The 27,410-nt window shown below is 37.5% G+C and overlaps 1 protein-coding gene across 2 annotated transcripts; it reads right to left on the reverse strand.

The window, feature by feature from the left end:
- Window positions 1-9,296: 9,296 nt before the first annotated feature.
- CBX4 (chromobox 4) lies at window positions 9,297-21,986 on the reverse strand. Of its 2 annotated transcripts, XM_044068072.1 has the most exons (5): window positions 21,725-21,986; window positions 21,517-21,560; window positions 20,559-20,624; window positions 18,292-18,358; window positions 9,297-14,884 (listed from the first exon to the last, which is right to left on the reverse strand). In XM_044068072.1, exons 1-5 carry the CDS (start codon window positions 21,791-21,793, stop codon window positions 13,481-13,483), a joined length of 1,650 nt encoding a protein of 549 aa, XP_043924007.1. In that variant the 5' UTR covers window positions 21,794-21,986; the 3' UTR covers window positions 9,297-13,480. The 2 variants fall into 2 exon arrangements, with proteins under 2 accessions (XP_043924007.1, XP_043924006.1); XM_044068071.1 differs by lacking the exons at window positions 21,517-21,560; window positions 21,725-21,986 and adding an exon at window positions 21,138-21,244.
- Window positions 21,987-27,410: the final 5,424 nt, after the last annotated feature.

Genomic DNA, 27,410 nt, shown 5'->3' on the forward strand with positions numbered 1-27,410 from the left:
AACCCCTCACCCCCCGGAAGTTAACTATACCAACTCCGAGATCGCGCTACAGTGCGTAAGATGAAAATCTTTCCATTCCGCACTGTACAGAGATGCCGGTTCCACATGGTCAATATTTTGAATGTCGATCACATGGTCTTGGCCATATGAATATCGACATTCTGAAAAGTCGACCATGTGAAGGGAACCCATCTGGGTATATTTCCTCCCTTACTCAAAATTATGCCTTGAGCATTCTCACCAAATTGGAAATAAAAAAATCTAAAGGACATACCACAAAACATTTAGGCACACTATTGTTAAAACCCCACATGCTAATTAGCTAGATAAACAATACAACAGGTCCCAGTGGAATAAGAGATGAAGCTTACTTGTACAACATTCAGAAGTAGATTAAAAGTGTTAGCCTGGTAGTCTGAGGAAATATTAAAGGAAAATAAACTCTGATGAAGGGTTATTGCATCTATATATTTATCCATAGCTGTGAAGACCCATAACATTAGTGGATGTTATATTAAGATGTCTACTTTTATGAACTTCAAAAACAATATTTGAATAAAGCCTTTGGATATGACAAAAAGAAATATTTAAATTAACCATCACAGACTTGGAAACACTGTTATTCTCAATCCAAGAGGAATATATGATAAAAACAATTGCATATACATTCTTAGCTATGTAAAGCATCAGGATAGGGATATGTAGATAATAACTAGAAGAATAAGTAAGCTTAACATAATGTCTATGAAATTAAATAAAAGTATCCAAACAATTCAAAATGCTAGTTTGGCATACACTAATACTAATAAGAAGTGCCTATTTTATATAGAAAGAGATGTTGGATTTGAATTTGTTGTAACAACAAATGTTGAACGATAAAAGTAATAACCTTACACACACACACACACACACACACACACACACACACACACACACATGTACATATTACAATACGTATATGGAAATTGGGTATTTGCCTTTAAATGTATGCCACAAATACCTTGAGCATATACATTGCCAAAGCACTTTGTTTGCATTTGCTACTGATTACCTATCATTCTTTGTACAAAACCAGATAACATATAAACAACAACTCACAAAGTGAGTTCCTCATTCAGAGATTTGGTGTGGGATAAGCAGGGGCTTTCCTGAAATTCCAGGAGTCACAAAGTTGCCAGCCCAGCCAAGGCTTTTTCTGGATGTAGACTTCTCATTATTGCTACAGCTGAGGGGAAGGCCTAGCAAGGCCTTCAGAAGTGACTTGTTACACAACTTCTTAACTGGAAGGTCCGTATAGGTCTGAATATGTTTGACAGAGACAATCTAAGCTGCTGTTATTTTTTTTCCTTGTTAAAAAGCCAGGTGACCTGTACTTTTGTTGTTCTTTAAGTAATTTGAACCTACAAATATAAACCTGTGTTTTTACTAGTCTTCCCTGGTGTCTCCTTGGACAGACCTCAATCTTATAACAGTTAGGGATGGATAAACAGTTTATTAGCAGCTAAACAGTTCAACCTAAGTTCATTTTCCAGGGTTTTTGTAGTCTAGGGCAGCTGACGCTTTCTATGACTTTTAGAAGTAGAAGTAAACGCTGAGTATGAACAATCCATGCAAGTACTACAGGTGAATGTAGTGTTGGGAATGCAACCTGGGCAATGAAACTCAGTGAGAGAAAGACAGGTATGATAGCTACTCAGTCCTCTTTGCATTACCGTGAATGAATACAAAGGGCAAGTGAGCAGTACATATCAGGTTCAAACTGTGATATTGCATCTTACTAAAACATAACTTGCTCTTCCTTTCACAAGTGATCAACCTACTTCAGGGAGAGAGTATCCATCCGATGAAATGCACCAACAATTTTACTAGTCATGGCCATAGTGTGTATGTTAAATGGGATGAGAGTGAACAACTTTTAGGGCATCTGAATATGAATTAAAATGCACACCATTAAAACCATTTAGGTTAAGCAAGCATTGAACCATATTTTTAACTTAATCAGCCTAGTTGTGTTTTTTATCAGAATCCTACAAATGCTGCTCTACTGACAAACGCACCCAGTCATGCAAGTAATTTTTTGCACTGTACGGAAATAATCAGAGTACTGTTACAAAACTTACCTAACTAGTCAATCAGTATAAAGTTTTGTTAAGGGGAACTGCAAAATATACTGTAAGTTGCGAAAGCTGAAATAAAGGCAGAAAGAACCAAGAGCTTCTTAAAAGTGTCTCAGTTCTACTCGCATCTTTGAGAACTGAACCTTTTAGAAAGGTCTCAATTCTTTTGGCATTCATGAGCATAGCATTGAAAATAACATCAGCTGGGTTAGTTTGAGCAGCATCCAGTCATTGAGCAATAAACAAATTAAACCTTGCTAATAAATCCTCTGTAGTTATATTAAGCAATTTTTTGCACATTCACATTAGGTTACAGCTTCATTTATGTCACCTTGCAGACTGTAAAATAAAACTTGATGACCTTGTCAGCAGTAGCAACCTACAACATTCAGAGGAGGCACAGTGGTCCTAAATAATCACCCATAATCCATTTCATTTTGCACTACTGGTAATGGCATAAACATTTCAAGTGCTCTGGATGTGGCTGAAATGACAAGTTAAATCCCCCTACTACTGTGGTTACTAAACAATAAACAAACAAAAACAGATACAGTCAGTGCTTCACAAATACAGGATACTTTGAAAACTGGGAACCTTACAGTTACCTCTCTACTTTCTCTCTCTCAAAAGGGCTAGCCAGTATTATTCACAAGGCCTTGTATTTGAGGGGTTTTTTTGTGTTTTTTTGTAACTTTGTAAAAAAGTTTTACAAACAAAAAAAAAACAAATACGCTGAAAAAATGTCACAACAGCCAACAAAAATACATGGTTTAAATGAAAATAAATATGTCTGAATAAAAACAATGACAGTTAAACATGTTCCTCAACTTTTTCAGCAGCAGTCATCAACCAAAAATGTTTAACTATCATTATTTTGTGTATTAGAAACATTTTCAAAGAAAAACTATTAGACAGATCTATGCAACCCAGTTAACATCCCAATAAACAAAATATAACTAGCATAAACATTTGGACAAACTAGTTGCAAGGAGACAGAGAAAAGTTTGCTTGTCTTTTTCCGGTTAGGGGTCGCCACAGCGGAACTCCGGTCCGCTAAGGATTGGCAGTAGATTTTTATGGTGCCGAGTTGCCAGCCCGACGCCCAACCTTCAGCGAAGGCACGTCCATTCACACATGTCTTTCGAATGCCACTCGCCCACGGGGAGGACATGCAGAATCCACACAGAAGGCACTCCAGCTGAGAATCGAACAGAGAAAAGTCTAAAATATAGCAATCTGGCTAATATATTAATTTTACAGAAAAATAATTGAGATTATCAGTGCATGGGTCAAACTTTATTATGATATAATTACTATCATGATGCAAGGTCCATCATTACAATAATTTTGCTGTGATTTCAACAGACTCTGTAAATAATGGAGCCCACCTCCTTCAATTAATCCTTCAACTCATTTATGTACCTCTTGTTGTACTGAAAGTACTATACACAAGCTAAACTCAATTGTGTGGTATCAGTGTTAAGATTTATGGATTGCTTTCAATAAATCATCTCTAGACCCAGTCGATCCAGCTGTGTACATACTCAATGGCTAGTCTACTGGCTTTACTGATTCTGTGCTGAGACCCAGAAACTATGATATGGTTGCAGCCCCCCACTTCAGTTGACCTGCTTTGGTATGACTTTATTAAATCTGCTATGCACTTTAACTTTGAAAGCCCTTCCCTTCTGATATACCGGATACTGTGTCGACCCATGGTGGTGCTGGGGGCTCACTTCTCTAATTCTGCTCTGACTATTCTGATTCCACTAATTCTGGTGTAGCCCCAAAGCTTTTTTAAGTTCTGCCCCCCGAATCTTTAACTTCTCGCTGAGTTCCCCAAAACTGAACAATTCAGTTGCATACTTGATTAGGGAACTCAGCAATATGAAAACCACCATAGCACATCCTTTAAGAAGCAGTGCTAAAACTGCTGGGAAATATATACAACACAGTCAATCTTACAGGTGTTGGCAGATACCATAAAGATTCTGTAGATATTGATAGCGTAACCACAATGTCTGTGATATTTGGGCAATCCTTGTGTTATATAAAGTCAGAAGTGAGCAAGTCTACTCACGTGAGTCATTGTACAGCAACTCACATTTCTTGTTAATTAAAAAAAATCTGACATGCTATCTTTCATTCATATAACTTGTGAGAAGCTCTCATAGTATTTTGCAGTTTTTGTGGAAAGGCAGTCTTGCTGCAAGGCAATTTAATAGAAAATGAAAACTGTGGACCTGGAAATTAAATTTACTCCTAAATGTATAGCTAAGAAACCTGAAAATGTATGTGATTCATAGAGGAAGAAGCTTTAAATATAATAACCCTTCAAGAAAGGTAAAAGTATCATGTCAACAGCAGTACATAATTTCTAAGACATCTACAAGAGGCTGGGGAAACATGTAGTATGGCTTTCAAAATAGTCTTGTTTACAGCATATCTCTGGGCAAGACCATAATCCCTAGTCTTCTTATGGGGGCTGGGGGGTTAACTGCTATGGGGCTGTGTTATTCAGCCGCCAATTTAGGAACAGAAGTTTAGCTCCCCTTGCAACAGATGTCTCCCAGGTTCCTATATATTAGGAAAATGATATATTTATACTGTGAGGAGTGAGGAGATATTCTTAATCTTAGTTTGTAATTTTTGTTGGGTTTCATGCAAGTTTCCATTGTACATATATTGTTTTATCTTGATGCCTTACTTCTGCACAGATATTTTTCATTATACAGTTATTTGACTATCATTTTACATCACTTGAAATAGTATGACAACATTAAGTGCAACTATGGTCATTAAGATCTACAACTGAATGGGAATGCTCAGTTTCCTGTGGACACTGCGTCATAAAGTATTAGTTGATTATTTAAATGGGTGTGGGCTACTGGACTCAAATTGATGTATCTGTTATTGTTTGATGAAGAAAAGCATACAAAAAAAAACAGCAATGAGGGAAAAATTAGGAACTGGGAATTACAGTGAGCTTACAAAGAAAATGGTGTCACTCTTTATAGGAAACTGAAACTCAATGAAAATTACAGAAGGTTGTGTTTCTAAACTAAATAATTAAAAAAAAAAAGAAATTACTGAGTTTGCCGATTCAGTGCTAAACCACACACACACACACACACACACACACACACACACACACACACACACCAGATATAATCAAACACACACACAAGAGATGTAATCAAACAATGGGCATGCTTTTAAAAGAAGCAGAGACAACTTTAAAAAAGCTATACGTACAATAAGTGAAATTACAATGACATAACAAAAAGAATTTACAGAGGAAATTGAAACATGTAGGATAAAAAGCAGTTTAAATACAAGGAAAATTTTGAGAGCCATGAATGAAATTCAAATGAAATTCAAACTGTGTCCAGTTGATGTGGCTATAAAAAGTCAGACTTGTCAAAGCAACAGCAGAAAAAATAATTTTACAAGACATGCATAAAAATGTTCAAAAGGATTTGCAGCATGTTTTAGATTCTATGAAGTTAGGGAATAAAGAACCAGTGCAACAAAATTAAGCAAACCACAAAAAACTGAGAATCAGTAAATAAAATAAAATATTGAGTCTGTATCAAACATGGATGAGAAGTACAATAATATCTCAGAAAATAATGTTAAAAGTATTGGTGTTGAAGTGCGAACATTAGTTATACATTCAGTACGCCAAGGGAAACCACGGAGTCACAAACTATTAACTCATGACTATAAAACACAAAATTCACTGCCAGAGAATACCAACTAGCCTGGAAGTTAGTGCAGATTAATAAGGCTATGAGCTATCAGCAGACTGCCTGTGGCCCACGGTTTGATCTTTCTAGTCTCTGTTTGCCCCTGAGTCTCTGAGCAAGTCATATAACCACAATGTGATCACATTATGCTAAGTATCCACAGTGTAAAATCACAAAGTAAATGTATACAAGAAGAGTAGTGGCACATCCACAGTCATCTCCAATACTAAACACAGCCACGGAAAACATGGTGACTTAGGCAAAGGTTGGTGTAACATTGTGAGACGTCTATAAGACCAGAAGGCATGACAGTAATGCTTGCTCTAACAAGAGTTCCAACAGTCTCTTGTGTAAATTTAATAGGAATTTCTTTAGTGCCAGACGTATTTCACAGAGCTGCTGCACATGCAACTGAAAGCTTACAATTTGTTGCTTGCATAACTGATTATCTCTTTGTGTAACACTAGAGACAAGAACATGACAATCAACCGATACAGCTACACTGAGACAGTATAACTTTACATTACATAAGGCTATAATATAAGGGTAATAAGTCTGAGAGATTTCTGCTGCAGAGACACTGAAACCAAATTCAAAGTACCAGTAATAGCAGAAGTGACAATACTAGAAAAACACACATGCTTTAAGGAAATCTCCAAGAAGGATGAAGTTCCATGCAAAGTTTGCACTTAACGTGTCCAAGATAACTATGCATCTTAATAGGCTGGGTGAATAAGTAGGATAACAATGGAGCTATGAACAGGAATCGAGTGATAAACTTGCTCAGAAACTACATTATAACACTACAGATTAATAAAGCCACGTTACAAGTGGTTGCAGTAGCATATGGAAATGGGTACACTGTGAAAAATATTTATTGAAAAGAAGTATATCATAACCACTTGCAAAGCATACTTATAAAATTGTACAAGACACCTCTGAGATCACAAAGGATACTGCTGAAAGGGAATACAGACCAGTTTGGGAGGCTATGTACAGCAGGTACAAAGATTTGCCGATTTTATATGTATATCGGGGCTGCATTTCAGAAATGTACTGAAACTTAGAGATGTGGTTACTGAAAGCAGTCATGAGGAATGACTGGCCAAACCAAAAAACTTAACTTAAAACAAATTCAGTCTTGCCCCAAGATTCAATAACCCCTATACTAAGTCTACACCATTCTGAGTGAACAGACAGCCCAGACATAACTCACACCTTTTTCCTCCTAATTTTAGTTTTCCTACTGATATTCTTATAGATTTAAATATTGACAGGGATTCTTCAAACCTGCCTTGCACTTAAGAGGCTATTATGATGGTATTTCTTGCTTTTACAAATATATTGGAAGATAAAGACATCTTTATATCTTAGTGTCAGCTTCTGCTCTAAAACTTGTATTTTTTTAAAATTCGCTGCAATATAGTGGGCCTTTTTTTCATGCAGATGTCTAAAGTGCCATTTAAAATGGTTTGGATAACCAGTTAAAAATTGCAGCATTATTTACAATTTCCATGTTTACGGTATGTTCATCAGAGGCTCTTTTTTTCCCTTTTACTATATGTCAGTCCCAGATAGGGGAAGGCTAATATCTGTCGACATCTGGTTTGAGTGCAATTCCAAAGATTATTCTATGCTTATGTATCTACATGACATAACTGTCAGCGATTACAGTTGCTGCTGTGGGTGCCATTTTCAAAAGTCACAGGTGCTTAAATGAATGACCACTCATGAACCTTTGTAGCTGTGACATTATGGCCATGAGGTTACAATTATACCACACTTAAACCTGACATTTCACGGAAAAATATATAAAGGCCATACACAGTACTTTACTTCAAATAGATCCACAAACTAATGAAAAACAAGGGTGAGTAGCACTGTGAGCAGAATCAACAAACAAACAGATAAATCTTAAAATAAGCAGTTTAATGAGCGCTTTCAGTAGGATCTGTGTCCTACCTTCATCAGACGGTCTGATGAAGGTAGGACACAGATCCTACCGAAAGCGCTCATTAAACTGTTTATTTTAAGATTTATCTGTTTGTTTGTTGACTCTGCTCACAGTGCTACTCACCCTTGTCATACACAGTACTTTACTACCCATCAGAGTTCTGAAGTGCTGTATCTCAACACAGCCTCTAAAAACATAAGACATTAGAGAAACATGTAAATATATGTTCTAGCGGTATGGGCAAACTCACATAAGTAAGGGTGAATAAATATGTCTGCATACTGCCATTTTTCACTCCCTGTATGAATAACCATATTTTCTGAGTACACTGTTCCACTCTTCACAGAATAAGCTCCCAATCCTGGTTTGATACCTAGATTTATTATTTTAAATTAGAAACAATGAAGTGAAAGGAATCAGTGTAAGATAAACATTAAAATTCCAATCTTTGGGTTAAAAATGGTGTGGAAAAATAGAAAAGCTAACACCCACACACACTTTTATCCCACAAATGCAAAAATATTCTACATGGTGAAACAAAAGTAGACAAACAGAAATTCTAGATAAATGGGAGTAAATTCCATAAGTGTTGCATAATATCACTGTCTCTATAACAGAGGATCTTTTTATGGGTACAATCAGCACTACCCGTGGGAAATTTTCCACTAAATAAAAGAGTAATAAACCGTGCCTGAGCAATGCTAATTCACCTATACCTGGAAATGCCCGAAATGAAAAATACCTAGTAATCACCACATAACAAAATATGCATGCCACATAAATCAACCCGTAGTGTAATAATAACAACAGTCCCAGAGTATTCGGTGGAATATCCAAAGCAGTGGTTCCAAAACCCCAGCTTTATTAAACAAACTCTTGCTAAGTGCTTTTTTCCCAAGAATGCTTAGCATGAATTCGATTAACAAAGCTGGTTTTTGGGACCATTACTTCAAATAGTCACTTCTTCCACACAGTACTCTGAGACTATTATTGGTTTGAGTGTTTTTGCGTTTTGCCTTTTTTATAATTTTTTTTTGCTTCCATGTAATCATTCACCACTTTCTGTCAGTGTGTTATACTGATAATACCTTGTAAAAGATGATACTACTATTTATACTTTCGAGATACCTGAATATTTACATTACATGCATTCCATCTTTTCTTCATCAATGGGAGGTGTGTGAATTTTTTATGGAGATCTGCTTTAAATCTGTATGTATACAGAATTGTGACTTTCAAAAACTGAAAACAGGGCTTGGTCTCCCCCCACCCCCAGTTACACATGTTTTTGCTTGTGTGCTTGTTTTCTATGATATGATTGGATGCGCTTATCCTTATCCCTTCTGCCTACCTTTTGACCTTCAATATCGATCCCATTCCACCCTTCCCTAGATTTATTTACTGAGTGAAAAAGCCCATTCACAGTAGAAAGAAGAGTTGTAGCACACGGTTAACAAATTAACACAACAAGAGAGGTAAGTAGTAAACAGCAGGCTGTTTTCTTTTTTAATACATATGAAAACACCATCACTAAAATATTTTGTTAATATTATCTTTTATCTAAGAAAGTAAGCAGTGTGTAGTTTACCTTTTGGATGTAAAAACATTACTAAAACAGTTGCTAATCTAGGTCAGTCAGTATGTGAATATTGTTGTTATAAGAGCGTTAAAGTTTTAAGTCATCAGTCTGTGGCATTAACTGATTCATAAAATGAGACATTGTAACAAAACAATAACATAAAGTTAAGGACATAGCTAGATAAGCCATAGCACTCACTTCATTTGTCTTGTGCAATTATATACATTAAGATTTACATTAAAAAAATCCTTGTCATAATATTATATAATCACGTTAATAAGTTACATATGTTTTATTAAAAGGTTATTTTTTTGTTTTAAGATAAAAACCTGGTTAACTAAATATTTTTCCTCAAGCCTGTCAAGTTCATAATTTTTTGTTTTGCAGTACCAAGGTGGAACTCCTGGGTGAGTGGGTCTATGTGGGGAAGTGTGCATGTGTTTTTTTTTTTGGGAGGGGGTTGTTCTGGAAGATAGCAGGAAATTCCAAAACTCTGGCAACTTTTCTGATGAAGAGTTTGCAGACAAACAGTTCTGGATGCAAATTTGTCAGAAGGTAGTCATGCTAAGAATGTGGTATAAATAAATTACTTGCTTTGGGACAGAAAGCTACAAAATAATAAGAAGGGCTAATTGGCAATTAAAAGATGCCCCTAAACTGATTATAGAAACAAACTCACTACAATAGTAGTGAGTCTGACATCTCATTACCGATGAACAGACTTAAAGAGCCTTCTACATCTGTGCATCTGAATGAAATGTTGTGCCATTCCAAATGTATTAACCAAGGAGGTCCACATGCCTTAATCACCAACTTCTGTACCTTTAATCCCCCACAGAATCTTTCCTGCTACACTTCTGATTTATGTTTTACTATACACACTCCTCTTACTCCAGAAAGGCTACTTCTGATATAACAGATAGGACTTAAAAGTTTCACCGGTTACATCACAAACTGAGGCCACTGTGACAAAGCCCTTGCAAAACACCACAAGTCACATCCTTACTTTTCCTCTCCAGTCCTACATTAACCCTTTTCTGCACAACATTTGTTTGTGTGTGCACAAGTTTTTAAACAAAAAAAATGTTCACATACATATGAAGATATAAAATGCTCATGACACGCTGTTTTTAAGATGATCGCTACTTTACACAGCAAATGGCAATTAACATACACTGCTCAGTTCTACAACAGCTTACAGCACACAAAAACTGGTTGTTTCACAATGAAATGCCAGGATGCTCCCAACTGTCTTGTTAACCATAATTTAATTTAGGCAAAAATGTAATTCTGCACTGCTGAAACAAACCTTTCACAGTGTCAACATCAACAAAATATTACAAAAAGAAATCAGATAAATGACAGGTCACAGTACAGATTTCTGACTTACACTGCACTACTTGTTCTACAACTCATAGACTGTTAATACTAAAACCCACCCTATAACTCATGAATGAGGTATGTGTATGCAACATTCATAAAAAAAATGTTATATTTATAAACCACACACAGACTTTCAAGCAATTAAGGCTATCAAGATAATCAGGAAAACATCTTTAGAATGAGTACAGGGGGTGGAGATTAAACCACTCAGTTTTACTTCAGACTTCTAAATGACTAAGCTCTGTGGTTTGACTTTTAACACAGTGAGTGCATATTTACTGTGAGATCTGAGCAGTCATATAATGTTGCACTATGCATATGAATTCTTTTCCACCTCTTCATCTTGAAATAAAGAAACTCTGCCCTGCTGTTATTTACAGTTTAACACAAGGAGAAATATAAATAGCAACTAACACCAACAGTTTCTGCGATGAGACATAACATTAACGACTCCCTCCCTGACACATAGCACTGCAGGGAATCTGCACCAATCTCTGTTCAAATTTATACCCCAATCTGTATATGTGACTAACCCAGAAATCACCTCAACAATTCATACCAACAGTCATCATCAACACTTCAAAAATTATAAATACCTACATGATAGCTACTACAGGCACACATCAAAATAGAACTTGTGATATGTGAAAAATTGCCAATGAGTCAATCAAAAAAATGATGGTCATTTTTCCAAGAAATGTGTTTAAAACATGTGAACAAAATGATTACACATTCAGGGGATAGAGACATCAGTGAAATGAAAACCTACTTCATCACCCCATGAAACTCAAAGATGGATAAGTGAACTTTGAAAAATAACCACCTAAAGCCATGCATTTTACAACTACAGGAATGAAAATACTTTTAAACAAAGTGCACAACTATAAAATCAATAATATTACAGCAAAACCACAAATGCCCCACAGCAACTGGGATACACAGCAGACATTCTGGACACACTTCCATTCGACAGAGGTAACATAATGCATCTTCTGCCCTTTTCTACTTAATCATACTCTGCAGGAAATTGTAGGATCAGCCTACCAAAAGAAGTACACGTTGGAAGAAAAGTCACAGGGAAAGCACCATTCTTTTCATAAGGTAAAGAATCGCTTTACTAGAGCATTACCAGAGTTTACGATCTCAAACAACTTACAGAAATGATTGCCTAAATACCACAACACATGTAGACACAGATTTCTGGAAGGAGTTTAATAACTGTATTGCAAAGAACACTTCAGACCAATTAGCCCCCTCCTTTAAAAGGCATACAGTAGGGTACCATCCTTCTGAACTTTTGCCTGAACAACTTTCTTGAAAAAGAGATACATTTTAATATTTCAGTAGTGATTACATGGTAGCAGTAAAATGCATTTTAAAGCCCAAGTGGATATGACACACTGTAACAGGCAGATGGTTCCTTACATGACATAATAAAACTGAACCTCAGGTGATCATTAAACAATTACATTACTCCCCTTGTAAAATAAATAGTACACCCCATAAATAGTACACCCCCCAAGATGGCTTTCATAACGGGCAATCTTGCAAACTGAAACCATCTTTAAAAGGCATTAGAGCATCCATCAATGTTTACATTTAAGAGATTTCTTTCTGCAGGCACCGCACTTCACCATAAGCACTTTTTTTAATAAAAACATTTTGACTTACATATTTACATTCAAGCAAAGAAATCTGGAAGCCTCTAGGTAAAACATTTAAACGACAGCAGCACTTTGACGACAGCCTAACAGCCTTAAATCTATATTCAGAAGGAATCGCTATATTCAAACCAGGAGTAGCATATTCATGAGTACATCAACAGTTCTAACTTTTGCCCGGCCCATTTGCAACGGATGAAAAGATTCACAGTGACAACAAAGCATCTCAAAATTGTTAAAACTATGACACAATCCAGCGTTTTTTCTTCTCGGCACAAGTATGTATCAGTAAGAAAATTGCTGCACAAAACAGCATGTCCTATATCTGCAAATGGGACATTCATATGTTATGTTTTTCATGTGCTATAGCATAAAATGAGAAACTCTAAAGGACTATCATTCAGACATTTTTTTTTCAAATGAGGCAAAAAGGGAGAAAGATGCATTTCATACAGTGCTAGAATTGCTCAAGTGCTTTTTTGCCCTTTTAATCCGTTACTTTTAGTCACGCCATGTTTCTAAGTGACTAAGTCACAAATCAACATCCTATTTTTAATTAAAAAACGGAATGTTTGGTTAAGTTCAAATTCCAGTGAACCACAGACTGACCAAGATATACTAAATGGATTAGACTGTGGCATTAAATTGCTTCTGACTACTTGAATGTCTGCACAGTTTTGATTATAGTTCTCTAACAAACAAAAAAAGACAGTTCACCTCACAACAGTTTCTTTTTTTTTTCAAACTGATGAAGTTATGATAACTCTAACACCCTGCTTAGTATGAGAGTACAGCCTTGTGAACTGTATTAAGAAAGATCAGAAAACTGTTAATTTAATTGTTACAGCAATCCTCTTGCATATAAATAATGCCTCTGAAAGTTTCAAGCTAAAAAGTTATATTACTTCAGACTTGGTTCCAAACCCCCATTTTAAACTGGGGTTTAAAATGTTCAAAGAGAAAACATAAGAATTTTTCTTAAATAAAGCAATATCAAATTTTCCAAAAGAAACATTACACTCCAATTTTGGGTTTGATTAAACAGTTACATATTCCTTAAATGTAACTGTTAGACAATTTGCTGTGACATCAGTAATTATTATGTTTCCAAAAAATGGTCTGAAACTGGTGGAAGATGGTTCTTTCTCTGCTTGTACTCCTTCCTCAGATGGAACCTTGTCTGTTTGGTTCTCATTTGCTGGTAACACCATGGATTTATCCAAAGTATCAGTCACAGCTTTGGGTGTTACACAGCTCACATCAGTCACGGCCCTGGACTTTACACAGCTCAAATCAATAGGTTCATCCTGGTCCAAATCAAACCCAAAATGTTGTTCTATAATCCGAGGGCTATGGACATGGAGGTCCATAGGTTTCTCCTGCTCTGGGTAAGACACCGTTTCTGGGGCACTAATGCTCCTGGAGGGCAAGAGTTTCTTGCAAGATTCTCTCTCAGTATTTGTTTCAGACAGGCAACGTTTCCTAGGATGAGAGAGGTTTAGCCCCACTTCAACCTTGTTCTGACTGAGTCGCGCCAAATTCTCAGCTTCAAACGACCACGGTATCAAGTCTGGTTTTGTTGTAAGCTGAAGTGGTTCATCATTACCAAACTCCTTATCAGCAAGAGACTTATTTACATCCCCAACAAGATCCACTGAATGCTTTTCAATGCTATTGACATGTATAGATCCACTTTCAGATTTATTTTTACCCATTTCTCTGATGGCTTCAGTTAAAGTTCCAAGTCGTTCTTCTACTTCCTTAATCCTGTCACTAGGACTTTTGGCCCCAGCATCAGTATCTTTTTCTTTGTTCTTTCTTTCATGGTTTGCAATGCTATTTACTGCTGGGGTCCCATTCTCCATGTATTTGCTCATTACTATTACAATCCTTCCGTTTTTGTTTTTGTTCTTTACAATTTTCATTCTGCCACCAACACCACCTCCCAGCAAACCCTCTTTTGGTAAGTTTGACCCATCCTTAGGGACCCCATTATTCTCACTAGAATTAGGCAGAGCATTAAATGTCTTGACAGCAGAAAGATCATTTTCCTGATTTGGGAAGTTCTGCTCTGGGTTATGGGCCAGCTCTTCTGGATTACCAACAGATGGGCTTCTGCACTGGTCAAAAGACAACTGGCTTTGCCAGTCTTTGTTTGCTTGGTACTGCAGATTATACATTTTGGGGTCTGGCTGATAATGATGGTGCTTTTTGCTGTTGAGTTGATAATAGTACTTCTTTTTCCCACTAGGCTGGTGTTCGACTAGTCCATCTTTACCATTTGGTTGGTACTGGTGATGCTTCCTGCTGTCTAGCTCATACTGCTGATGTTGCAGATGTTTGCTGAAAGGTGCAATATCAGTCTTTGGTCTACTAACTCCATTAACAGAAGAGTCATGGAGGCCAGAAATAATCTGCGATCGTCGAGCAAAAGCTGGAAGCTGTAATACAAGAGAGACACTCAGTAAATATTCTGCTTCACACTTTTCCTTTAATATACAGACAAATTATCCAGTCATAACTCTACTACATAGAACTACCAATTCCAAAAAAAAAAAAAACAATCCACAGCAATATTTGTTCCAGTTAGCAAACTACAAAGATTACAATTTCAACAGATTATTAGAACAGACTGACCATCACAAATACCTGCATGTTTAAGCACCTCACAAGCAGAAGACATCTGTTTATCTGTACGGCCTAGTAGCAAAGACAGGACTGTAACATTCATGCATATCTACTCTTCATGACAGCAGAATGACGGTGTTCGAGTTTCACTTGTCTAAATGTCACACATGTACATGTTAAGAACTTCAGGAAAAACTAATAAACTTGAAAGAAACTTCAGGACATGTTTTAGATAATTGCGGTATCGTAGAACTCCATGACCGGCTCTATTATTTCTTGCACTAAACTGATGCGTCTTATGAATGCCCATACCTGTCAGTTCTGCGGAGTCCCTTTTGCCTCAAACAGACAAATCCAACAAGATGTAAACATACACACAACCAACTTAAGTGCAAAGTGCCACCCTGAGAGCTTTTAGACAGTGCAGGTGGAATGCCTTAGCTCCTACACTTCCTTACAATACAGTAAGTATAGAGAGCTTCCAACATTAGTTTTCGTCTCTGCACTGTTAAAGCCTACTTTGTTTATAACCATGATGCATATTTCCAAGTATTAGCTTTTTCTGTATTAACTGTTTTAACACTGTTTTAACTTTATCATGCTTTATTTCTCATCTATGCATTGTTGTTATGCCTTTAATAAAGCATGATAAAGTTAAAACAGTGTTAAAACAGTTAATACAGAAAAAGCTAATACCAGTCTAATGTCACTGGCTCACTGTTGTTGAATACTGTTCAGTTTACTCTCAGGTCATCTATTACACACATTGCGCTTGGGTATTAATTAACTGGGTAAGTACACTGACCTAAAAAATTGCTTCAACCAAAACTAAGGCTTGCAAGAAAGAACAGACATCAGAAAAACAAACAAAATCTACAAGATAATTTAAAAGGATATAGGCATACTGCAGTACAGTAATCAGTTCTAACTCTACATATATATATATATATATATATATATATATATATATATAGCTCATGCAACAGAACATTTTATGCATAAACAAAGCAAGAGTAAATTATTTGATCATATAATTATACACATTATTATACTGTAAGCATGTAATCCGCTATTTTCCAAGGACAGTATTTAAACAATATAAACAAAGAATTTGGAATTCTAAAATAAGCTTTTACTAACATACAATTAGCTTGCTTAGTGGGTGTTCTATCAAAGCAGTTCATAGTACCTAGTAGTATTCAGCTGGATAACAAATGGGACTTAATATCCAAATATTATTTCTATTTAAAACTTTAAAGGTAGATGGCAACAACAACATGTGAATGGCAGGAAGGAAGACCAATTACAAGAGATAAAGCTCTGGTTTCCATTTTCTACCAAATGGTGAAGAAATAAGCCCTAACCTGTCACACACAATGCAAACCGTTATGGTCTGGGCCTCATCGATTAACCTACAGCTACATATGTACAATGATCCTGTAGTAACTATACTAAGAGAATCTGTTATAACACATGCTGCTTGACTCTTTTATAAAGAAAATTCTAGTACACAAGCATTTTTTATTGGCTTTACATGTTGTGCTGTATCTAATATGACTGTACTGTACTAATTTGATTGCTTTGAGATAAAGAAATCACAGCTTTACAGGTTCCCCCATGGATAAGCCTACCAAGCTGGTTAACAAAAAAAAAAAAAAAAACCAAATAAAATGCATTTTGAAAGCACTGAAAACCAATATGAACTATACAAAGTTGTATTGGGGTTAGGAATAGATGCAAGTTAACTGTTAAGCTGAACCATTAAGAAAGAGTCAATGCAAAGTATAGCTGTATTTTACTTTTGATACCAGAGTGCAGCCCACTCCTACTACATTCACTTCAGTGGTGACAGCCTTTACCCTCTGCTCGGCTTGGCAACAGAGTGCAGATTACAGCAACTGGTGCTCTTTTTATCTTTATGCAGCTATGTGGCCACACCCATAGATTCAGTAGCCACTCGGACAAGCAGGGTCTTTGCTGACCACAGTTCAACTTCTCACAATGGCCATATTCAAAACCCATAAATCATGGTTTTGGCATGCTTTGCTAGAAATGTATTAAGTAAGCTAAAACTAACTGCAACTTATAAGTCTGGCCCATTTCTGAGCCTGCAACACAATTTGTATTGCTCAATGTCCTGCCTTAATAAAGTAAAAAAAGTGTGAATTATTAACAGCTTTACATGTGTTCAAAGTTCGCTTCACCTAAAATATGTGATTCAGCTTTTCAGAATAGTGTTCTGGGGTACAAATAATCAATCACAGAAGCACAGCTGCAGTTGGTAAAAATGTTCTGAGCATCCTAAACAAATTACAACTCAAAATGGCAGACCCAGTTCAAGACCCTGAACTCAACACATCTAACCACCCATACTTTTAAGCGACTCTGAAAAAAATGTTCTTTATACTACAAACCAGTCCTCAGCACTTACATTTGGTACTACTGCTATCTAAATATTTGACAGATTTTACTTTTTTGACTATTATCAAGTCAACAATGAAATATGAAGCAGCATCAGTTAAGAGACCAAAAACCATGAGCATCAGTAGTGAACAAAACAGAAAACCATTCCCCTGGGTAGAAGGGGAAGCAAAAATGTTTCTGTATATTGCCATTCAGAACACAGTTCCATGGTTTTATTCTGGCAATACCAAACTACTCTTTGAATGTACTGAAATTTTAACAGCAACCGACTTGAAAGAACAAGGTACCACACTCCAAAAATGCTGTTTTTATAAACTACCAGCTGCTCAATAACCCAACAAAGCATGCATGTGCATACATTATAAACACGTACATGTAAATATACAAACACAACTCACAATACTACACTTTTTTAAACTGAGCTGATGTTTTAGTTAATAGTCAGCAGGAATGTGATGTACAAAAAGCTCTTGGCACAAACAGTGTGAACAAATATTAAATGTTTAAATGCTATTCTTACTGAAAAAATATGGAAACTGATTTTCATACAACTTGGCTTGTATACACAACAAAAATGCACATCTATCACTAATGCATATGTACTGCTAGCAACATTCCCATGACACTCAAATACCATAAAAGGCTTCAGTATGGAGTGTGATGTAAACCTACTCACTCTAAAAGTGTATCACTTAAGAAGTTACTGAAGGTATTGAAACAATGAACTCTGCACAGCATGTAGACACCTGATCTACTCCGGTTATCATCCCTTCATATTGTGACACACTGACATTACCTGAACTAGTAAATGTTTAGGCTTGGGTCCTCTTTTGCGGTAGCCCATCAACTGATCCTGCCGTTCCCTAGGAAAAGAAAGAAAAAAATCAATCAAAACACAATTAAAGGGAAAATGTAGCTGTAGAGTGAAGAAGCAATTACCAGTTTGATGGTCTTCTTCATAGTGGTGACACATACACAAGGCTGCCCCCAACTTAAAACATTTCCTTATGGACTCTCACAGCTGCATGCACACACACACAAAATAATATATATATATAAATATATATGAATATATATATATATGAATATATATATATATATATATATATATATGAATATATATATATATATATGAATATATATATATATATATGAATATATATATATATATATATATATATATATATATATATATATATATATACATAAAGGTTCACACCGTTTATTAAAAGCACCATGTGTGACAGATAAGTACCACATATTTGACTACTTAAGCTGGCATAAACAATAAATTAGAAAAATGGATACTTAAACTGCTTCAATCTTACATTTTGATCTTAAGATAGTGGTAAGTATAATTAAAAAAAGAAATGAGTTACATTTTGTAAGTAACATTTCTGAAATAAAAGTGATATAGATGGCTTCATTTTCCCTGCTGTTTTATACTATCAATAAATCAGTAGAACTGTCATTCATTTTAACAATTAAAGTGAACATTAGTCCCCAAACCACATATTTGTAAGCATTTAACTTCACATTTTTATACCAAAGACGTATTACATACACACTATATATATATATATATATATATATATATATATATATATATATAGATAGATATAGATATGTATGTGTGTATATAATTGTTGCTTGCCTGTGATTGATTTCGGTGTCTAAAAATCAGTGCTCTCAGGTAGTGAGTGCCACATTTTGACAGAAGCCAGCTTTTAAAAACGGGAAATACTGACTGCATTTACCATGTCTGTATACTGTGTAGCAATCGACTTAAGTCAAGCTGCTAAACATGAACAGGAACACGACTGGTTAATAGAGCAATCAAGCGCAATTTGGAATTGGCAGAGAGCAAATGGGTGTGGTCTCTGACTAAAGGCTGACCTTGCTTTCAAATAAATGTCATCGTACCCAATGCATGGAAGCTTGATAGCTGCTGAAGCGAAACAGGAAACAAACAGGTAAATAGGTTGTCAGTAGTGGTGAATTTGCCTGCTTGTGCACTGTTCATGCAACTACACAGCTCAAGACGCCACACACGTACACACCACTCCACCTGATTTTTATATTGCACTAGAAGCATATCATTACATTTACATGTTATGGCCGTGTGAACATCCCAATAGTTTAATAAATATATGATGTATATACATTTATATACAGCAGCAACATACATTTCTGGTAGCCTGCTATACGCCTTTACCAATTTCAAAAATACGGGAAGAAATAACACTATCAGTATTTGATGAGTAGGGTAGCCACGGTAGGTAGGGTAGCCACGGCAGTGCAGCTGGCAGGGTTGTCGCCTCACAGCAAGAGGTTCCCCAGTTCGATCCTCGGTTGCATGTCCTCCCTGTAATCGCGTGGGTTTCCTCCGGGTGCTCTGGCTTCCTCCCAAAGACATGCTGTAGGTGGACTGGGCACTCAAAACTGGCCTTAGGCGTGAGTGTATGTCTTCTGTGAAAGGTTGGGTGCTTTGCTGGCAACTCGACACCGTAAAAACTCTACTGCCAGTCATGAGCGGACAGGTGATCCGCTGTGGCGACCGCTAACCGACAAAAAAACGAAAGAAAATAATTTGATGGGTAGCTGAAAGAAATACGGGAGGGATAGGTATTGGGTTCTAACTTATTACAGCTGCTAAATGTGCATTATGCCAGGGACCACCTTGACAAAATTTGTAATAGTGCTTACAAGGGGTTAAACTTTTACAGCAGGTCCTCTGTGACATCAGCTCACACTTGCTGGCCTTCACTTAAGACTTTCAGTGGAGCAGTAGGCAAATATGTAGCAAACAGAAATATGCAGAAACGATCCCCGTTACTACTAGCAGAATTACAAAAAAGTAACAGTGTGTCTTGGTACTGCACTTTAGACATTCAGAATATTTTCAGCATTACATGCTGCACAGTTACAGGGAGGACTTTCTGCCTCTATCCGTGCGTTTTACCATGTATGCCTCACAGCAGCCACAGAGAGCTTCTACCATCACAATCTCACACAATTCCTTATATGGTCAACATGAAACAACCAGTCATCGCACACACTCACCTGTTTTGGAAGGCGATCAGAAGCCTGGGATCTAGGATGTTTTCCTCTGGTTCCCACGTGTTATATCTATAAAAGAAATAAAGCAAAGAAATAACACCATTAACCTTTTGCAAGCACCTACAACTCCCTAAAGAAATGCGCACTTAAGGCACCCTTGCAGGGCTGGTGAGGGCCGCATGTCGCAGGTGGAACATAAATCGGCTGCGCGTTCGATCACTGCGTTAAAAACACTTGGACATGAACAGTGCATGCAGAATTTTGATCTAATACTTTTTAGTAATGTGTTTTAAAGCGCTAAAAAATCGTGCATCACTTGGAAAAGACATCTGTCAGCCGCCAAAAGTAACCCTTGGCAACCATGTATAGGAAAAGAGCGTAGCTACCAAACTTCTTCCCTCCGTTTCCGCAGTGAGGAGCTCATCAGTCCGGAGACACACTCACCAGCTAAGCAGTTATCGACTTAGTGTGCTCAAGTGTTCCAGAATTAGAAGTACACCCCCCCCCCCCCCCAAAGAAAAAGCTTACAGAGAGAAAACACTCATACTATAAACTACATACGAACGTGGTTGCGATGCTTACTGCCAAAGATGAACTTGCAAATATGCACCCTTAACATTTGTACTTGCCACTGCTACACTCTGAGGAATGCGATAGTAGTGATATGAGTGCATAATTTTAACTGCACAGCACAATAAAAAAGAAATGCAATAAAAATTATATCTGAGAAAAAAATCCATATTCCCCTGATCACCCCCCCCCCCCCTTTGCAAAAGCCTTTCCTGCTGATTCATTTCGTAGCTCCTTTGCATAAATTACTGATGGCATTCCTAGTAAGGCAATGGAAAGTAGAAAAAAATCCGCCGAGCCCGCGGGAGGGAAGACGATCGAGTGTGTACATTCGTATAGCAGCGCATTATTTTGGAATGAATGCAGTAACAGAAAATTATTGATAACTTACTTGGTAGACCATCCTCTCCATTTCACCAGGTATTCCACTTTGCCCTAAAGAGAGAAAAAATAATCATTAAATCGCTGCGTATAAGCTTAGAAGGAAGCAAGAGCAGACGTTTGCCAAGCAGGACTTGCATCGCACCATCATCATCATCGCCTGCTCGGCTTATTGTCTCGCACCCCCAACAGCCTGCCTGTCTCTCCAACGATATTACCTTTCTAATCCGCTTTTTTTCGATGCTCTCGACCGCGAAGACATGCTCGCCGGTAGCTGGCAGCTCCATAGTGTGTGGCCCGAAACGGGCTTTGCAAGACGATGCTGTAGTTTCTCCCGACCGCAACTTGAGCCAACAGCCTCCAAATGAAAAGAGCTTTAACAGTCGTTTTCCTTTTCTGCCGATGACTGCTAGAACTGCTGAGGTTAAAACTGAACACGAAGCTGCAACGAGACTACTGCAAAAGCAAATAGTGGAGGGGCTCTGACGTCATATCGAAGGCGGTGTCAGGACTGTCGATTGCGGGCAGGGCTTAAGGTCCGAGGCACGAGACGAGGCTGCAGCAGTGAAAGCGCAGAGCCACGAGACAAAATTAAATGCGAAAATGACAAGAAATATAATTGCTAATGGAGAACATATAATGGAGCATATGTGCACGTGTGCGCGAGGTGCAAGCAAACAGCTTTCAATTTCCACGTTAGTGCCCTTCCAAATATAGGTACCATAGATACAAACCTGCAACTAGAAATAGAACATAGCATTTGTGTATTACAGCCAGTGTTGTAAACAACAATTCACCTAAGTGCTCCCCCTGAATACATTTTTTCTTAAACCCTAACAGACCGATTTGTAATAGTTAAACCTATTAACGGGACTGATACATCTTAGACGAAGTTTTAATTTGCCGTTTCGGGGAACACAGAGCATATTTATTTTAACTCCAATTGTATCAACCGTACAAAATTACAGTGGTGTAGGAAAAGAGGTTATTAAAAAATATATACGAATATTGCGGTTTTCGTGAGCCGTGGTATGTTTAGTTTGAGCAAAGTGGACAGCGGTTTGTGTTTAAAAAATCAAATTGTAACGCATGCTAACATCGTTATGCACTGCAGCTTATCCCAAAAATCGTGATCACAGTTTTTGCTTGCCGCAACTGCTGCACCCCTTTATTTTAATTAAAATCCAGACCTTAAAGCAGTGCAGTGAGTGTTCAGAACTCGTACTAGACCGTTTCTTATAAACGTACGGAGCGCGTTTATTTTGCAAACGCTGCTAGCTAGCTTCCTTTAGTTGATTTAGTATAAACGGCTTTGAATTGTGCAGCTTCCAAACGGGAGCAGCTCGTTCTCCTCTCACCTGAGCTGCAACATCATCGAGAATATCGTTATTTGTATTCCCACTCAATCCAGATAGGTTTTCCTTACATGTTCCCCGATCGTGTTATATTTCATGTGTGGTATTACTAATTATTAAAAGTATTGTCTGACTACACTGATGCTAAATGGGCAAGTGTAATGGCAGACAAAAATATGAAGTAGTAGAACAGTCCTGCCCGAGCAGATAATCGTTCCGAGCTGCCATTGGGCAGTATCGTGGCACAATTCCCAAATGGAATGGCTTAAATTGCAGAAATTGCGTCATGCAGACGTTGTGTAAAATTCAACTTAAATTAGTGTTTTATTCCGCGAAGAGCGGCGTAGACACATTCCTGTACACTTCAATGTCAGTTCCAGAGTAAGAGGAAAACGGACGAGAAAAGACCTGACTGTATTGATAGAAATATCAGGCATTTCCCAAAACAGACTTGAAAGCACATAATAAGCAGGCACGATACTCCGACTCAATGAAGCACCCCTTTAAAGTGTGTTTGTGAAGCAGGGCAAACACTTTGATCAGGCACCTTAATATTTTTAGAAGAGCAAATGTACCCAGTGCGCTCAGACGTGGGCACTGTGCGTTAAATTAATGCAGAGCACAGCCCACTGTTAATGGTCTAGGTAGCAAAAATCATTGCCCACACAAGCTTGCAGAAACATTTACACACACACACACACACACACACACACACACACTTGCGTGGGCCTTGGGCTCTCGAACCCCCCCAGTTCGTTCAATGTGTTGAATACCCCGTTGCTTTTCATTTCACGACAAGGTTTTGCAGGAGCTGTTGCCGCCAAACAATCCCCGATTCAAATAGCAACACATGAAATGTCTGCTGCTGTAACGGCTGTTTGCACCTAAAGTAAACGAATTCTGCCTATCTAACTAGGAAATTACCAAGTCCTAGTAAGAGGTTCACTTGTCGCAGTCTAAACTCGTCCGCAAATATAATGTTCTCCGCAGACTCCCAAGAATGTAGCACAGGACACTGCTACCTAACCTGCCTACTTCGATGGGACTTCTGCGAAACCCTTAAGGTCACATCGTTTGAGCCATTGTTAAAACCGAGTATGGGTCACCCTTGATCTGTATGCAATTTAGCGTTGAATGCTAATACTTAATATTTTATTTAATTTCCGACTGTGGTGCCTGAGCATTTCTACAAGTATAGATGGGTAGTCAGGTCATAGTGCTCAGCTTACGTGTAAATGCGCAAGTTTTACAGTTCATATTTAATTTATTAAGTCGGATTTTAAGATGTAACATTCTGAAGTCTCGTTGGTTAAACACCATTTTCCACAAATGGTACCACAAAACTTCACGTATGTAACGTGAATCTGAATGGGTGTGACTCATAGGTTCACAGACAAAGAACATTAAATATTAGCTTCTACGTCGTAACATCATTTGTATATAGCACGTTTGCTGAAATATGAAATTACTTTGTATAATTTATTTATTTATTTATTTGCTTCTATGTAGTTGGCAGAAGAACGCTTTTGCGGCCGTGCCATCTGCAGTTCGATTAGTTGCCAATAAAACATAACACCGTTTGTCATAATAAATAATTGGGGGGAGACAATTTAATGCGTTTCATCCTTTGCATGCCGATCTATTCAGAAGCAGTTCCCTATCCAGGTGCGGGAAGTTTGAAGTTTAGTATAAAAAGAATGAAAAAAAAATATTTAAACAGCCACCCCTACCAAAACATAAACTGAATATTAGTCGACCTTGAGCTTTGCAGAACTGGTGGGAAAGTGGAATTTCAAGTTCAAACGGGAATACTAGTATTAATTGCTAGAGCAGGGAAAAGGTATTGTACAAAAAATGCGTTGAATGTCCATGCCAAGCTTAAAAAAGACAGGGTTTAGCCAAGCAGTGCTTCTGCAATGCAGCGCATAAAGGTGCCGACGTTTTGATTTCTCAGTGTCTCCAAATATGGAAAATCTAGAAGCTTGACAAATGTTAAGGGCGCCCTTAACTGTTATGGTGTTACCATAATATTTTATCACTTTTTATTATTATTTAAAACACGCCAAGCTGTGCTGGGTGGTCACAATAATAGTGTAGTTTATTTATTATTAGTTCTTTGCTTAAGCCCAGTTATCTAAATGCACTTGTTCCACCAGATGAGAGATCTGTCAGGAGCTGCATGCCCCGCCTTTTCCTTCTTTCCTATTAAATATCACCGGTGAGTTCCACTTGGTACAATATCCAAACCACACATAAAATGATCACACCACATCATTTTCCTGTTAAGCCCCTTTACGTGTCCTTTTTTTCATCCTAGAACAGTCCTAGTAAGATGCTTTTCTTGTTGAAATATTCATATATATAAAGGTATGATTCCCTTCCATCAATGTTTTCCAGACTTGTATCAGTGCAATTGCTGAGATACCTGGACCTGCCTGCAGTTTTACTCCTACCTGTCTGGGTGTGCGTGCCTGCCAGTCTGTTGGTGTCGGTCCGCATGTTCTAAATATTTGGTTGGAATTCCTGCTCAGAATAGGCACATGGAAAACGGCCAGTCTATTGGAGTAGTAAACTGGAAAGCTTTTACTGTTAAAAAAATCACATACACACGTACACAACTTTGTGAAGTCTATTGAAGAGGTTACATTTAGACCTTTAGCCTTGTTCGGCGGGAAATGTGGAGACTGTATAATGGTGTGGCTACAAATGTTAGGGCTTGAACAATTACGAGGCGGTTTAGTGCGGATCCTAAGTACAATCCATCGGGATTGCGGGAGCATTCGTTGGGAAGTATGTCAGTGCCGATATTAAGAAGAAAAAAAACACCTTTCACAGTTCAGCAATTGTATTAGGCACAAAAAGCCTAAACACTCAGCTTAAAGCAATGTACTCTACTGGGGAAAAAGGGGCATCGCGTTCTTCTGGCGCCTGGGGCCAACATGACCCGTCAAATGGGGTTGTACCCTCGAAGATGGGTCGATCTGCACGTATATGTTCACCCCTCCCTCCCCTACTGTTAATAGCTAAGGTTACCGCCTGTCCCATTTGCGAGGGACAGCCCCTCTTTGGGCAGTTGTGTCCTGCAAAAAATATATAAAATGGCAAATGCCCTGAGATTTTAGGACAAAATGATTTCCTATATTTTATGTAACAGTTGCATAAAACAGTTATTCTGTATCTGAAACACCTAAATGTTATAAGAAACAGAATAAGCAACTAAAATGCTATAATAATAAGCTTTTATTTAGGCAAAAAAGTGAAGATCTGTCCTTTGTATTGATCATGGGTATGTTTCGCCTGCAAAATCTGACGTTTGTACCAAAAATGTCCCACTTTGGGCATTTGAAAAGGTGGCAACCCTAGCGCCCACAAATGGATTGGGAAATTGATCTTTTTACAGCGATACAAACATCTACAGATTACTGATGTCAAATATGAACCATTTTTTAACGATTAACAAACGTTCTCCTGAACCATCACTTGTTTTTGCAGACCGAAATAAGAAACGTTTGCTGCAGATTCTAATTAGAAATTTAAGAGCAATTCATTTTCGTCTGCTTTAACACTAGACATGATAATTTCTCAGCGGGGTCGTTGTTTTACTGCGTTAATTAAACGAGGAGCTGCATTTCCTATGAAATAAGTCTAGAAAATGTATTTTATTGTACAAGGGGACAGCAAGGTGCAGGAGGCAAATTATCTTCTGCACCAGGCGCATGGGCACCCAATACACCTGGTTGTGCCTAAGAGGGATCCTTGACCATTATTTTTTAAACTCTCTTAAAACCTGTACCCAAAAGTCAATCTTAAATCAGATATGCCCGATGACATTGTATACTATACACAGGAAAAAAAAAAAAAAACATGATGACTGATAGGGAACAAAGTAAACCAGGGGCATTTCTTAAATGCTTATAAAACAGATAATAATTCCAACAAAGACAAACCAACGAAAGAACAAAAGATGACTAGCCAGCAGCTTGAATTCTAAAAAAGTCATGTGGTTATACGGGACGAAAGCGCTCATTTTAATGTTGTTTTTTTTATTTTAATAAAGTTGGATGTAAAGTTTTAAACACTGTTTGGATTTATTTTATGAAGCACTAGAACATTGCAAGCTGCTGACTAGTCATCATTCTTCTTTCGTTGACACTTCTTAAATGTTGGTACTGTCTAGTTAAAACAGTTACAAAACGGAATTTGTATTGACACGCAGTTTCCAAAGAATATCCATTCTTTAACTACAATGTTTAGCATCCCCCGTTCTGTCACACAATCGGGTATTTTACAAGGAGTCAGAACAAAAATTGAGCCAAAATCTGGGACGTCCCTGACCATCGGTGGCAGCTGAGATGCATTACATCGGATGCTTTCCTAGATTCTACACCCAAGTTCAGTTTACTTTACATTTTATGCATCAGTTGTGCATTCTAAAAATGTACGCACTCCCGCAAATATCAGCACACTCTATTTGTAATCCAAGTGCACCTAAGTGAATTCACAGAAAATCAGCATTTGGAGTGAACAACGCTGAAGACCTCTGTTTTTT

This window comes from Protopterus annectens, chromosome 4.part0, assembly GCF_019279795.1.
Source record: "Protopterus annectens isolate FY-2018-M chromosome 4.part0, PAN1.0, whole genome shotgun sequence".
NCBI classification, from domain to species: Eukaryota; Metazoa; Chordata; order Ceratodontiformes; family Protopteridae; genus Protopterus; species Protopterus annectens.